Source organism: Myotis daubentonii, chromosome 14, assembly GCF_963259705.1.
Source record: "Myotis daubentonii chromosome 14, mMyoDau2.1, whole genome shotgun sequence".
NCBI classification, from domain to species: Eukaryota; Metazoa; Chordata; class Mammalia; order Chiroptera; family Vespertilionidae; genus Myotis; species Myotis daubentonii.
Window position 1 is genome coordinate 44,754,935 of NC_081853.1, and position 14,045 is coordinate 44,768,979.

Consider the following 14,045-nt stretch of genomic DNA (forward strand, 5'->3'; position numbering starts at 1 on the left):
CGATTATTTGTCTGTGATCTTAGCATTTATGAGTCTCAGTAAACAGTCAGGGCATTTATGTCCCACCCATTACCTTCGGTCATAAACTTCCTTAAAGAAAAAGGCATAATTATGTTTCCTGACTGCATAATGAGTGTAAACATTCTGCATACTGACAGCCCCCGGGATGGTGCATCTAGACTGCCAGGAATTGAACTGTTTCTGAGGCATCGGCAAAAGTGGCAGGCTCACTGGATGGCCGTGATTGAGTGCCATTCAAGGAGATGTCACCTCTGGAAGGCAAATTATAATTTGTGGGGCTATTTTTGGAGTTGGGGCCTCCCAGTCCGCAGATGCTGGGAATGGCTGGAAGTCCCATAGAGCCCCTGGCTGGAGGATGCCAATCTTGTTCTGCTGGAGTGAGCCTCCCCTTCCATGCAGGGGCCAGCCCCAGTATTTCTGTAGCTTATAAGAATCTCGCCCAGCTGGTGTGGCTCAGTGGTTGAGCATCGACCTATAAACCAGGAGGTCATGGTTTGAGTCCCGGTCAGGGCATATTTCCTGGATTGCGGGTTCCATCCCCTGTGGGCAGTGAGCAGGAGGCAGGCAATGATATGAGCACATCAATGATTCTCTCTCATAATTGATGTTCCTATTTCTCTCTTCCTTCTCACTGAAATCAATAAAAAATATATTTTTAAAAAGACACAGTCTCATCTTAGTTCAACAAGTGCATCCTGGCATTGCAAAGTGTCAGAGTCAGAAATGGACCTTAAATTGACCTAACTGCAACCCACATTTGTACATGAGATAACTGAGGCTCCCGCTGCGAAGTGGATCTTGCCAGGGTCAGTCTCTCTCAGGCAAGAAGCACCCCACCTCCTGGCTTGGGGTTTGGTGCTATTAATATCTTCCCAGGGGTCAGCAAGGTGGCACAGAGAGGGTCGGGAATACACACAGAAAAGAGAGTTAGGAAAACAAGAAGGGTAAATTTCAGAGAATAAAGTTTTTCCTTTGTAGTGCATGTTGGTTTCATTATTCTTTATATTGCAATCAGAAAACACACCAAAGTAACTTACCACCAGCGGTGTGTAAATGAAAATGAAAAGAAAGGAGATAGTTGTATATTTCTGGATCAAGATTTTCAAACTATCTGTCACAAAAGACTGTTTTTTTTTTTGTTCTTTTCCAACAGACCCTACCTAATATTTTTGTAAAACACACTAGAAATCACTAGAAAAGTGAAATGCAAAACAAAAAAATAAAACTAAAACAACAAAAAAACCCAAACCTCAGATTTTTAAAATACAAGTCCAAACTTTTATTATTTAGACACAAGAGACATACAATTCTTCTGACAAGTTACTAGAAAGTTGCTGAGCATGTAATCCAGATCCCCGCACTTGCTGGTGCATGTGAGAGTCTGCGGGGCAGCGCTGGTCCGGGGAACACACTTTGGGGAGCACTGCCCTTCGGCTCCTGTCCTCTTGTGTTTTGCACAATTGTCTGGTTCTCTAAATTGGACTTTTCTGATAACAGAGATGGGGATCGGGGCGTTTGTCATTCTTCACAGGCACTTTACTGTGGTGAATTACAGTTTTAGAAAAACGGATTGTTTCCCCTCATGTTAAAAACAAACAAACAAACAAACAAAAACAGAAACAAGTTTACAATGACAATGAAAACAGCTCCTGGAAAACTGTATGGATTCATATAGAGAGACATGACTGTGGCTGAACTCTCTTAAGGGAGACTTCCTTTGGGGACTTTTGGGTTCACCTGGTTGGTGTATAAAGAGGATTGAAAATGTTAAGTGTGGATAGTTGTCATTCAATTTGAATTCTCCCCATTCTTGTGCCCCCCTGAAAGGCCTGTAAAGTGTTTTGGTGCATCCATTAGGAGCAGGCTGGCCATATTTAGGAAATAAACACACAGAACACCCAGCTAAATTGGCATCTCACACAAGCAATAAATACTTTCTATAAGGCCCCAGCCGGTTTGGTTCAGTGGCTAGAACGTCAGCCTGCAGACTGAAGGGTCCCGGGTTTGATTCTAGTCAAGGGCACATGCCCGGATTGTGGGCTTGATCCCCAGTAGGGGGTGTGCAGGAGGCAGCCAATCAATGATTCCCTCTCATCACCGATGTTTCTATTTCTCCCTCTCTCTTCCTCTCTGAAATTAATACAAATATATATATATATATTAAAAACATACTTTCTATAAGGATGGCCCCAATAGTTCAGGAGTCATGCCATACGCAATACTTGGGACATACTTATATGAAAATGTGTCTGAACTTCAAATTTCACTGGAGGTCTTATATTTTAGCTGGCAATTCCATTCAGTAGTAGCTTTCAGACTGGACTTGTGCATGTCTGGATTTTTCTAGGGAAAAGAATCACTTCAGCCGATCACATCTGGTCCTATCGATCCAACTTGCTTAGCTATTGACAGCGGGAAGCTGGACGGTCAATACAAAGTGATAATATTCCTTTAGAAAAATACGTTTTCCATGGGACAAAGCAGCCATTCATCTTTTCCCACTTTGAGACTTTCAGTTAGTGTTTTCCAAAGCTCTGGTTCAATGATGGCACCAAGGCCTGGCAGAAGGTGAGCTGGTGAGAAGGGCCATTCGAATTGAGCAGCTACATTGGGACAAAATTGGCTCAGTGGAGGGCAAATAGTGGAACTCTTTGCATGGAAATATAGAGGAAGACATAAAGATAGACAAAAATAAAGTCTCTATTCCTACAACATATTGTAAAACAAGCTGGCAGGGGTACATTCATATTATTTTACAAATAACTTTATGAGAAACTCAGAAGCACAAAGACAGAATTAGTTTATGTTAAAAATGAAAGTCTTGGATTCTTATGCAGTTTTTTTTAAAAATCTTTTCAAAGATATGTCATTGATAGCTGTTATTCTTTCATTCAATGAGGATGCTTGTTTTGGGGTCTTACATGAGAGTTTTGACATTTTTTGATGTAGAATTAATGCTCCTAGATTTTAAAGAAAGATTTACACTTTTCTTAAATTGATGTCTGATCCAGGTCAGAAGGAAATGGCTACTTAAAATACACTGCAATTTATTTTGATACTGTCACCTCTGGTTGTTTAAACATTTCTTGTCAGCTAATAATAAAAAACATACCTAGAAATATACTTATTAAAATGTATTTTGAAATAATATCTATTTAAAATAATAAAATATATACTCATTTTGGGACAAATTGGAAAATGTCGGTATTTATCAAAAAGAGAAGCAAGCCCTGGGTGATGTTGCTAAGTGGTTAGAGCACTGGCGTGTGCAACCAAGGGTCTCGGGTTTGATTCTGGGTCAAGGGCATGTAACTGGGTTTCAGGTTTAACCCCAGCTCTGGTTGGGGCATGTGCAGGAGGCAACCAATCGATGTGTCTCTCTCACATCGTTGTTTCTCTCCTCCCTCTCCACTCCTGCTTCCTCCCTCCCTTCCACTATCACTAAAAGAAAAAAAATATCCTCAGGTGATTATTTAAAAAAAGAGAGAGAGAGGGAGAGAGAAATAAAATTGCTACTAACCCCATCACAGAGAAAAGGTCCTACTGTTGTTCTCCTATTCTCTTGTGTGTGTTTATATTTCATTGTTGAGAGCATATATAATGATGTGTTCTCATTTTTTTTTCATTAGCTATTCAACTTAAGCATTTGCCAAATTGTGAAAATCTTTCTCCGTATCACTTTAATTGTTGAATCATATTTTATAGTGAGTTTATTTAATGAACTTGAGTTGGAAATTCAGGTTTTTCTAATTTCCTATTCTTCAACTTCTAATGACCTGTTTTAGATTCATATAACTAATATTACTGGTTTACAAGGACAAAGACTTTTAAGGCTATATATTTTGTTAAGCTGTATTAAAAAGCATTATAGACATGTATTAGGAATGTATGAGTTCCCATTTCACTGAACTTCATTGCTACCATATTCTCCTTATTTTATTAACCTATTGTGTTAGGGTTCTCTGGGGAACTGCAATAAGTAAGGTGTGTGTGTGTGTGTGTGTATACACAGAGATTTATTTTAAGGAATTGGCACATGTGATTGTTGGGCTATCAAATCCAAAAAAAATGCAGGTTATTGTTGGCAGGCTGGAGACTCAGGAAAGAGTTGATATTGAGTCCTGAGGCCAAAGGCATTCTGGTGATAGCACTTCTTTCTTCTTAAAAGATCTCAGTCTTTGTTCTTAAACCCTCACACTGTTTGAAGGAGGCCCACACACATTACGGAGAATAATCTGCTTTACTCAAAGTCTACTGATTTTTTAAATGTTAATGACACCTAAAAGAAATACCTTACAACAATGTCTAGATTACTGTTTGATTAAACAACTGGGTACCATAGCCCAGCCATGTTGACACATATAATTCACCATCAGGCCTGTGGTACAAATAGAGTGTATGCTATGTGATGGAAGGTCGTGCCTGCTCTTTCTTCCCAGTTGTCTGTTTGTTCAACACCATCTGTTTCTATGAAGACACACTGACTTATTTAAGACTTTTATGTAGACTGTAAGTTATCTGTTTTAAACACAAAGATCATCTCATCCAATTTTAGTATAAGGCATTTATAAGCTCTATCAAATGATGCTTAGGAACAAGCCTGGGGTTGGACTTTATACGGACACTAGAGGCCTGGTGCACGAATTTGTGCCTGCGTGATCGGGCCGAAACCAGCTCTCCAACATACCCCGAGGGGTTCCAGATTGCAAGAGGGCACAGGCCATGCTCGAGGGACCCCACTGGTGCACAGTCGGGGCCAAGGAGGGACACAGGAGGTTGGCCAGCCAGGGAGGGAACGTGGGAGGGCTCCAGGACATGTCTGGCCCATCTCGTTCAGTCCCAATCGGCCGGACCCCAGCAGCAAGCTAACCTACTGGTTGGAACGTCTGCCCTCTGTTGGTCAGTGCATGTCATAGTGACTGGTCAACAGGTCGACTGTCTGCCCCAGGTGGTCAGTGCATGTCATAGCAAGCAGTTGAGTGGCCTTAGCATATCATTAGCATATTACACTTTGATTGGTTGAATGGCCTGCCAGACGCAGCATATTAGGCTTTTATTATATAGGATAAGTCACAAATAGCCCTTTACCATGTTATAACTGGGTGTGAACTTGGCTGGGGTAGTTAAACCCCATCCCTCTCAATTTTCTCAACAGTAAAGTCTGAAATATCATACCCACTTTCCAGGTGTTTGTGCGTTTTAACTGAGGAAGCATTTATAAACTTCTTGTATAGTGTCTAGTATGTAATAGGACATCTGTGTTTTAGTTCTTTGCCTCCTTCACCTTTTTTTTAAGTTAGTCAACACCACACCCCAGTGCTCACTCCCAATAGTCAGTGCAGAAAAACATTTTCCTCCTTTAGACACTCAGTACTGTAGCAGGTCTCCCAGAAAACTTAACAGTTTTTGCTTTTTGAGTACATGTCTCATTTCCCCTTTTATTATTCAGACAGTATCATACATCAGTGGCTGGTAGATAAATGAGATGATTTTTAGTGAACATTTATTCATTCACTTAACAAGCATTTTTTAATTGTGTATTACATCCCAAGGACAGTTCTAGGTGCTGGAGATAGGACAGTGACATTATAGATTAATAGAGGCCTGGTGCACGACATTCATGCACTCAACGTGGGGGAGGGTCCCTTCACCTGGCCTGCACCCTTTTGCAATCTGGGAGCCCGCGGGGGATGTCTGACTGACTGCTTAGGCTCGTTCCTTTAGGCCTAAGCTACCGCCGCTGCGCTCGCCAGTCATCAGCTGACTTCTGGCTGAGCTGCACTCACCCTGTGGGAGCGCACTGACCACCAGGGGGCAGCTCCTGCGTTGAGTGCCTGCCCCCTGGTGGTCAGTGCGCATCATAGCAACCGGTCGTTCCACTGTTCGGTTTATTTGCATATCACACTTTTATTATATAGGATAGGATTCCCTGCCCTTTGGACCTCAGGTATTAGTGGGGAGACACTCAAACAAGGAAATCAACAATTATAGACTCAAACTATAAGTACTGTCATATTAGGCAGGGTCGACTAGGGAATGCTGTGGTTGTGACCAAATCTCAATAGCATAATACAATAAAGGTTCATTTCTCACTCAGGACAAATCAATGGCTGGTCCAGGTGACTATTTAAGGAAGTTGTGCTCAGCCTTCCAAGATGTTTCCTCTATATCAGCAGGTGCTTTCATCAGAGATGAGTGGGCTGGAGAATTAAATAACAACAGTTAAAAGCATTTACATGTTACTTCTGCTTCATATTTCATTGGCTATAGTATGTCATGTGCTCATGCCTACTTTAAATGAAGTGGAGAAGTGTGTCCTGGTAATCCCAGTGGTAAAAGAGAGCCAGAGGTGCCTACAAGTATTAAGTGTTACAAAAAAGTGTGTATGGAAAGTGAGAGGGCCTCAGCTGACTTTGGTCAGTGGTTAGAGCCTCAGCCCACAGACCAAAGGATTGTGTTTTTGATTCCTGGTCAAGGGCATGTACCTCAGTTATAGCCTCAATTCCAGCTCCAGTAAGAGCCTGGATCAGGGCACGTGCAGGAGGCAAGCAATCAATGTGCCCTTCTCACATTGATGTTTCTCTCTCTCTCTCTCTCTTCCCCGCCACCCCGCCGTCTCCCTTCTTTCTCTTTCCTCCCTTCCTTCACTCTTTCTAAAAATCAATGGAAAAATATCCTTGGTGAGGAATAAAGAAAAAGGAAAGTGAGAAGATATTATGTATTTTTTGCAAATATAATAGAAACAAAATAAATCTGAGCTTTTATGTACATTATTGCTTAGAATTATAATAAAGCATGCATTTAAAACAAACATGGAATCAACTTAAAAAATTATTTAATAATGCTTGCTATAAATAGGTACTCAGATATGAGAAAACACATTAAAGTCATTTACAAATGGTGATGTTTGCTAGATATGAAGTTATTAAGTCTACTTGAGGACAGGGTAAAAATATTTATATAGGTATCCTTGAGTATTCAGGCACATAGTAGATGCTCAATAAAACTTTGTTGAAATTAATAAGGATTATTGATTTAAATTATTCTTGCTTTTCCATGGCTGGATGGCTCATTTGGTTGTAGTATCATCCCATATATCAAAAGGTTGCAGGTTCAATTTTCGGTCAGGGCACATACCTATATTGTGGGTTCCAACCCGGATTGGGATGTGTATAGGAGGCGACTGGTTGATGTTTCTCTTTTATATTGATAGGTTTCTCTCTCTTTCTCTTTCCCTCTCTCTTCCTCTCCTAGTCTTTCTAAAAAGTCAATAAAAACATATGATTGGGTCAAGATTTAAAAATATATTATGCCCTAGCCCAGTGATGGCGAGCCTATGACATGCGTGTCAACTCATTTTTTTGGTTAATTTTTCTTTGTTAAATGGCATTTAAATATATAAAATAAATATCAAAAATATAAGTCTTTGTTTTACTATGTTTGCAAATGTCAAAAAAAATTTCTAAATGTGACATGGCACCAGAGTTAAGTTAGGGTTTTTCATCACTGGCCAATACTTGATCCACTGCACCAAACTGGCTAGGGCAGTGATGGCGAACCTTTTGAGCTCGGCGTGTCAGCATTTTGAAAAACCCTAACTTACCTCTGGTGCCGTGTCACATATAGAAATTTTTTTGATATTTGCAACCATAGTAAAACAAAGACTTACATTTTTGATATTTATTTTATATATTTAAATGCCATTTAACAAAGAAAAATCAACCAAAAAAATGAGTTCACGTGTCACCTCTGACACGCGTGTCATAGGTTCGCCATCACTGGTATTGACCCTCAGACTGAAGAGTCCTGGGTTTGATTCTGCTTAAAGGCATGTACCTCAGTTGCAGGCTCAATCCCTGGCCCTGGTCAGGCACATTCAGGTGGCAACCAATTGATGTGTCTCTCTCACTTCGATATTTTTCTTTTTCTGTCTCTCCCCCTCCCTCCCACTCTCTCTAAAAATCAATGGAAAAATATCGTTGGGTGAGGATTAACAATAACAACAACAACAACAAAAACAGTATATATCTTTATTATTATTTACTTTATATTTGATTAATGCTCTAGTCCAATACAATTTTATCCTGAGGCTTGGAATTTTCTTCCAAGGCCAATATTTATTGGTTTTATCTACATTAATATTTTCCCATTAAGTTATAATTTAAAGTATAACCACACATGGTTGAATCACTTAGTCTCTTTTTCCTAATTTGTCTCAAGTATTTTCTTAAGCCATTGGAGAAAACAAAGTTATAACATTACTTTAATGTTGGAATTTGCAATCTACCATCTTGCCTTTTTTTTTAACCAACTCTTATGTCTACTACTCCTTTGGAAATTACTCTATTGAAAAGGAATCTAGCCGAAACCGGTTTGGCTCAGTGGATGGAGCGTCGGCCTGCGGATTGAAAGGTCCCAGGTTCGATTCCAGTCAAGGGCATGTACCTGGGTTGCGGGCACATCCCCAGTAGGAGATGTGCAGGAGGCAGCTGATCGATGTTTCTCTCTCATCAATGTTTCTAACTCTCTCTCTCTCTCCCTTCCTCTCTGTAAAAAATCAATAATATATATATTTTTTAAAAGAATCATTGATCAGCTGCCTCTTGCACTCCCCACAGTGGGGATTGAGCCTGCAACCCCAGCATATGCCCTGACCAGGAATATGAACCGTGACCTCATGGTTCACAGGTGGATGCTCAACCACTGAGCCATGTTGGCCAGGCATGAATGTCTTCTTGAAGATAGACTAATATACATGATTTCAAAGACAGTACAATTATGTTCTTTTCTTTTATCGCCACTGTTCTTTTTCTTTGCTTTTGACTAAGTCTTTAGAATTTAAAAAATAAACCTCCCAAGAGAGGACTCAGTTTTTTTTTTTTTTTTTTTTGGGGGGGGGGGCGGGGTGGATAGGTCAAGGACCAATGAGAAGAGAGTCTCCATCTCTATCCTCTGAGTCTTGACCCTCATTTCAGTACCATCACTTCTCCACTCAGATGGTGTGTCTGAGGCATCGCCTCATTCCTGTTTGCCAAGAACTTGTCTAAAAAAAGGACCTCTCCATTCCGTGCTGTGAGTCACATGGTCTCTGTAAGAGTCCATGCCCTTCGCTGCAGTTTGCTGCTCCTGAATTTGTACAAAATTTGGTGGTTAGTTGGCAAAAGGGACACAGCAGACTTCTGATTTAGAGAGTGTCTTAAACGAGTTACCTCCTACCTTACCTTGATCATTTAAATCAGTGGTTCTTTTTAAAATCCTTATTTCTGGGCCTCATCCTCCGGAAATTCTGTGTCTTTGTTACTAATGTTATGGCCCCACCCCATACAAGGCCAAAGTTAACAAAATCTCTCCAGATTTCATTACCTCTTTAGCTTGAACTAACTGAAATCAACTGAGGGCCCCACCCCATAATAAAAAAAACAGAATTTCCAGAGGATGAGGCCCAGAAATCAGGATTTTAAAAAGATTCCCAGGTGATTCTAATGTGCACCAAAGGTTGAGAACCACTGATTTAAATGGAAAGCAGTACTGCTCCAACAGAGCAGATGTGATATGAAAACTATTCCTTTTTAAAAAATGTTTATTATATATTTTTATTTATTTCATAGAGGAAGGGAGAGGGAGAGATAGATAGAAACATCAATGATGAGAGAGAATCATTGATTGGCTGCCTCCTGCACATCCCACACTGGGGATCGAGCCCGCAACCCAGGCATGTGCCCTTGGTCGGAATTGAACCCGGGACACTTCAATCCACAGGCTGATACTCCATTCATTGAGCCAACCCGGCTAGGGCTGAAAACTATTTCTGACATGAGTATCTTCCCTCCCAAACTGGCAAGGCTACTGGTATCTCTGAGGGGGAAAGTTAAAAAAACCACAGCAAACACATGGGTTTTACAATTCTCACAAATGGTAAACCACCTTTCTGCTATTTAAGAAAAGCTTTGAATGTTCAATGAATTGTTTTGGCTAATGACAGTTGATGCAAAGAATATAACAATAATCTAAAAAAACCCACCAGAATTGCCTTTTGTGGCCATTTGGGTAGAAATTGCTGATAACATCAGTGCACGTAACTGGGCTGTAGCTTGGGCTCAGGAGTTATTTTACCTTTTATTTGCAAATAAGACAGTATTCTTTTCCCCTCAGGGAGTACCTAGATCACTTAGTAAGAGAAGAACACTGATACCCTTTGCCCATGGTGGTGAAATTGCCCGAGGCAGTCCTAGGATCCTGAGCATATGGGTCTTAGCATTTGGAGGAGGACATTTGAGGAGGACAGCATTCTGTAGTTGAAGATGCCTAGATCTAAAGCCAGACACTTGGATAGAGTCCTGGCTGCAGACTATCAACTGACACGAATTAAGCTGTCCATACCAAGTTCTCACCAAGGCTTTTACAGTCTGGCTCCAGGGTTCCTCCGCAGAGCTATTTTTATAGTCTTTACTCTTCACTTTCTCCATTCCAGCCCCGGCACCATTTCTCACACATTCCAGAGACACGCTCTTGTTGCCAGGCTTTCTGTACTGCTGTTCCCTCTGCCCGGAATGCTCTTCCCCCAGATGCAGGCTTACTTTTTTTTTTTTTTTTTTTTTAGCAGATCCAATATGTTCCACAGTATTATAAATACTTCACATGTTTACTTGGTGAATTTTGATAGTAACTGTCGGGCGTGGGCAGTGCCATTGGATGGATGGGAATAAATGGGGGTACAGTGATACGTCAGAGGCAGGACTGGAACTAAGGCAGTTCAGGTGGGAGCCAAGGCTTGATTCTTACAGTGTAACACAGCGGTTCTCAACCTGTGGGTCGCGACCCCTGTGGGGGGATCGAACGACCCTTTCACAGGGGTCACCTAAGACCATCGGAAAACACATATATGATTACATATTGTTTTTGTGATTAATCACTATGCTTTAATTATGTTCAATTTGTAACAATGAAATTGGGGGTCACCACAACATGAGGAGCTGTATTAAAGGGTTGCGGCATTAGGAAGATTGAGAACCACTGGTCTAACACCAGGACATGGTTTACGCTCTTCCTTTATCCCCAGAGCTCCTCCTTGGAGAGCATTTCCGACTCCCCGATTAAAGGAGGAATCCCTGGGCCGCTTACTCAGCTGTATAGGGTGTAGCAGCACTAAATGTCATCTGACCTTATAGTGCCTACTTGCTTATCCCTTTGTCTATCTCACCCCCTAGAATACACACTCTATGAGGGAAGGGCCTTGTCCTGATCCGTGTATCCCCACATCCCCTGCACCCAGAAATGGACTGAAGTGGACTGGAATAAGGATGGGAGTGGTGTTAGAACGATCATGTCTAAGTGTCTCATTCATCAAACCTGTACGGAGTGTCCATTTTATGCCAGACACCTCACCAGTTTTGGAAATATGAAAATGAACCAGAGTGATGGGAACTCCCACTTCCCTGGTTTTGTGATGCTTTCAGAACACCTCAGAAGCAACATGCAATTAACAGGCAGTTACACGGGATAAGCCCAATATTAGGGCAAATACAAGGGGCAGGGGGGAAGCAAGGATTCAGTGAAAGCTACTGTGAGGGACTGTTACTTATGCTGAGACCTAAAGGGTGGGCTGAAGGGTAAGGGCCGTGGAAGTGGGTTTGGGAGAACAGGAGGCCCTGAGAGAATACCTTCCGGTTCTAAAAACTGTTGAGCGGGACTCGGGTATAGAAGGTAAGGGGAAGGATTTACCTGGAGAAGGAAGCTTGAGTCAGGACTCTATTGCCTGAGCAAGGAGATGAAATTTTAAACCAATGGAATTTTTTTTACTCAGTATCTGATTCCGTGTACCACCTTCAGCCAGGTAAGTTGGCAATATTTCCATTTTCCAGATGGGACAACTGAGGCCCAGAGTAACACATTTAAACATCAGCCGAGCTGGTTGCATTTCCTTCATGACAGGGCTCTCAGGGCTCCTACCCCCTTCTCTCCCACCCTCTCTCCTTCCTTCCTTCCTGCTGATTGTTGTTCTTGTCCAAAGTCAAACATGAAATGATTTACTCGCCACCCTTATCTTTCTCCAAGGAACATGCACGCACTCACACAGCTTCCAGAAACCAGACCGCTGAGCGGAAGCTGATGGCTGCAGGGATGGTGGGACTTGAACATGGATGAACACAATATTGTGCATTGGCCCCAAAGTCTCTCTTCTTGACCAGCGAGCTGGATTTGTACCAGGAACTTTCCCTCTGAAAAGGCAACTCAAGGCTGGGGAGTCCAGAGCCGACTTGAAAAAGTAGAAAGCGGCCTGCCTGGCGCTTTGGGCATGCGTGAGCACTCACAGCAAACACAGCTGGCGAAGCTAAAATTAGCCTCGCCAGCCTTGAAAAGAGACCCTTTAAGGAAATATATTTTCTCGGAAACAATTTGTATTATAATGCAGCAGCTGATCGACATGTCAGAATATTACTTACTATTGGTGGGGGGCAAACTCTGCCAAGTAATTATGATTTTCGTTCTTTTTCTGTGTGTGATATCAGTGCAGCAATTAGAACACCCATGATCAAGATCATAACGAGGTAGACCATGAGCGGACCGGTGTTGGTGTTTTTATTTATAAAGAAGTTCAAAAACCCGGCGGAACACCTCTTTTTGATATTTCCACATGGGCTGTGATGCTAAGAATGACTATTTCTGCTATAAGTTGGTCATTGTGATCTGTGATGCGTGGCTTGTTAACAGTAGAGTTCTGGTGTAGACTCCAAATTTCCTCAACACTTGACATCCCCCATGTCCTCCAAGAAGTAAATGTTAGTTTCTAAAGTGTTTGTTTCTAAAATGTTAGTTTCATCTGGCTTCAGGGTGTTCACGGGGTTTTGAAAGCATCCGGAGACACACTTTTTGCATTTTAACCAGCTAGGTTAGTCCCTCTTCCTGGATTTCCCCCCCCTTTCTCCCTCCTTCCTCCCTTGTCCTCGCCTCCCTCCGGAGGTCCGCACTGTTTTGTTTAGCCGGGTGGCTTACCTTTAAACTTGGCACGAGAAGGAAAGAAGGCAGCTCCTCTGTGGAGCCGATGGAGGGAAGGATAAGAAACAATCCACCGCCCGCAGCTGAGTCCCCCGGTTCAGTTCCAGCGGCAGCAGCTTCGCTGCAAAAATCGCTTTGCTATTCGAGATAGCCAGCAGAGGGAATCGGAACTTTGCTTGCAGCAGGGGTTGAAGCAGCCTTTTTTTTTTTCTTGGAGGAAATACTGCAGCCTTCTGGACTGCGTACGCCGCTCCCTGGAGAGGCTCTCTCGGTTCCACCCACCGGCTGGAAGGAGGGGAAGTGAATGAAAGGACAGGACAAGCCCGGATCACCATGTCACTCTGGGAGGGAGACAGCAGCAACTAAGCTGTGCAAGGTTTTTTTTTTTTTTTTTTCCTTTTTTCTTTTCCCCTTTCTTTTTCTTTCTGTTCCCTCCCTGTTTTCTTTTTTCCTCTTTCTTTCTCTTTCTTTCTTTTCCTCTTGATTTGCTTTTGCTTTAAGGTGAGGAAAGAGACAAACAGGAGACAGGAAGCTGATCTGCAAGGATTCGGAGTTATGCTGAAAGGACTTTGATTTTTTTTTTCCGTTCCCCCTTTTACAAACGCTGGCAATTGACATCAATACAGGCAGCCTGGTAGAGAGCAAACTGCCTCATCCCAAGTGGACCCCGGCAGCTGGGAGAAGGCAGACAAGATCTGGGAAAGCCGTGTGTGGGGTTTGATTTTTCCCACTGATCCCGGTCTCCTATTTTTTTTTTTTTTGGTGTGTTTCTTTTTTATATTCTTGCTGTGTTGGAACTAGCGAGTGGTGGAAGACGAGCCATCTCCGAAGCCTCATCAGTCATCGGGACTGTCAGGAATAGTGGCTTAAGAGGAAGCTCGGCCTGGGGCACTATACCCTGTCATCCAGTTCCCTGCCTCGGAGATAAAGATTCCAGCTACATGGGCAAACGCCTGGATCAGCCACAAATGTACCCCCAGTACACTTACTACTATCCTCATTATCTCCAAACCAAGGTATGGCTCTGA

At 42.3% G+C, this 14,045-nt stretch overlaps 1 protein-coding gene and 1 long non-coding RNA gene across 14 annotated transcripts in view; one reads left to right on the forward strand and one right to left on the reverse strand.

The window, feature by feature from the left end:
- Positions 1-1,276: 1,276 nt before the first annotated feature.
- Positions 1,277-13,148, reverse strand: LOC132215630 (uncharacterized). Of its 2 annotated transcripts, XR_009448567.1 has the most exons (3): positions 13,015-13,148; positions 2,255-6,221; positions 1,277-1,560 (listed from the first exon to the last, which is right to left on the reverse strand). It is a non-coding gene; the product is annotated as an uncharacterized LOC132215630 (long non-coding RNA). The 2 variants fall into 2 exon arrangements; XR_009448566.1 differs by having other exon boundaries at positions 1,277-6,221.
- A 197-nt stretch (positions 13,149-13,345) lies between these two features.
- The window catches only part of RBMS3 (RNA binding motif single stranded interacting protein 3), a 621,282-nt gene continuing 620,582 nt past the window's right edge, over positions 13,346-14,045 (forward strand). For 3 of the 12 annotated variants that reach the window (XM_059664128.1, XM_059664135.1, XM_059664138.1), the window contains exon 1: positions 13,348-14,033. In XM_059664128.1, coding sequence (XP_059520111.1) covers positions 13,959-14,033 — 75 coding nt within the window. In that variant the 5' untranslated portion in view covers positions 13,348-13,958. Of the gene's footprint in view, positions 14,034-14,045 lie in introns of all 12 variants that reach the window. The other 9 variants (XM_059664136.1, XM_059664139.1, XM_059664126.1 and 6 more) reach the window with 7 other exon arrangements.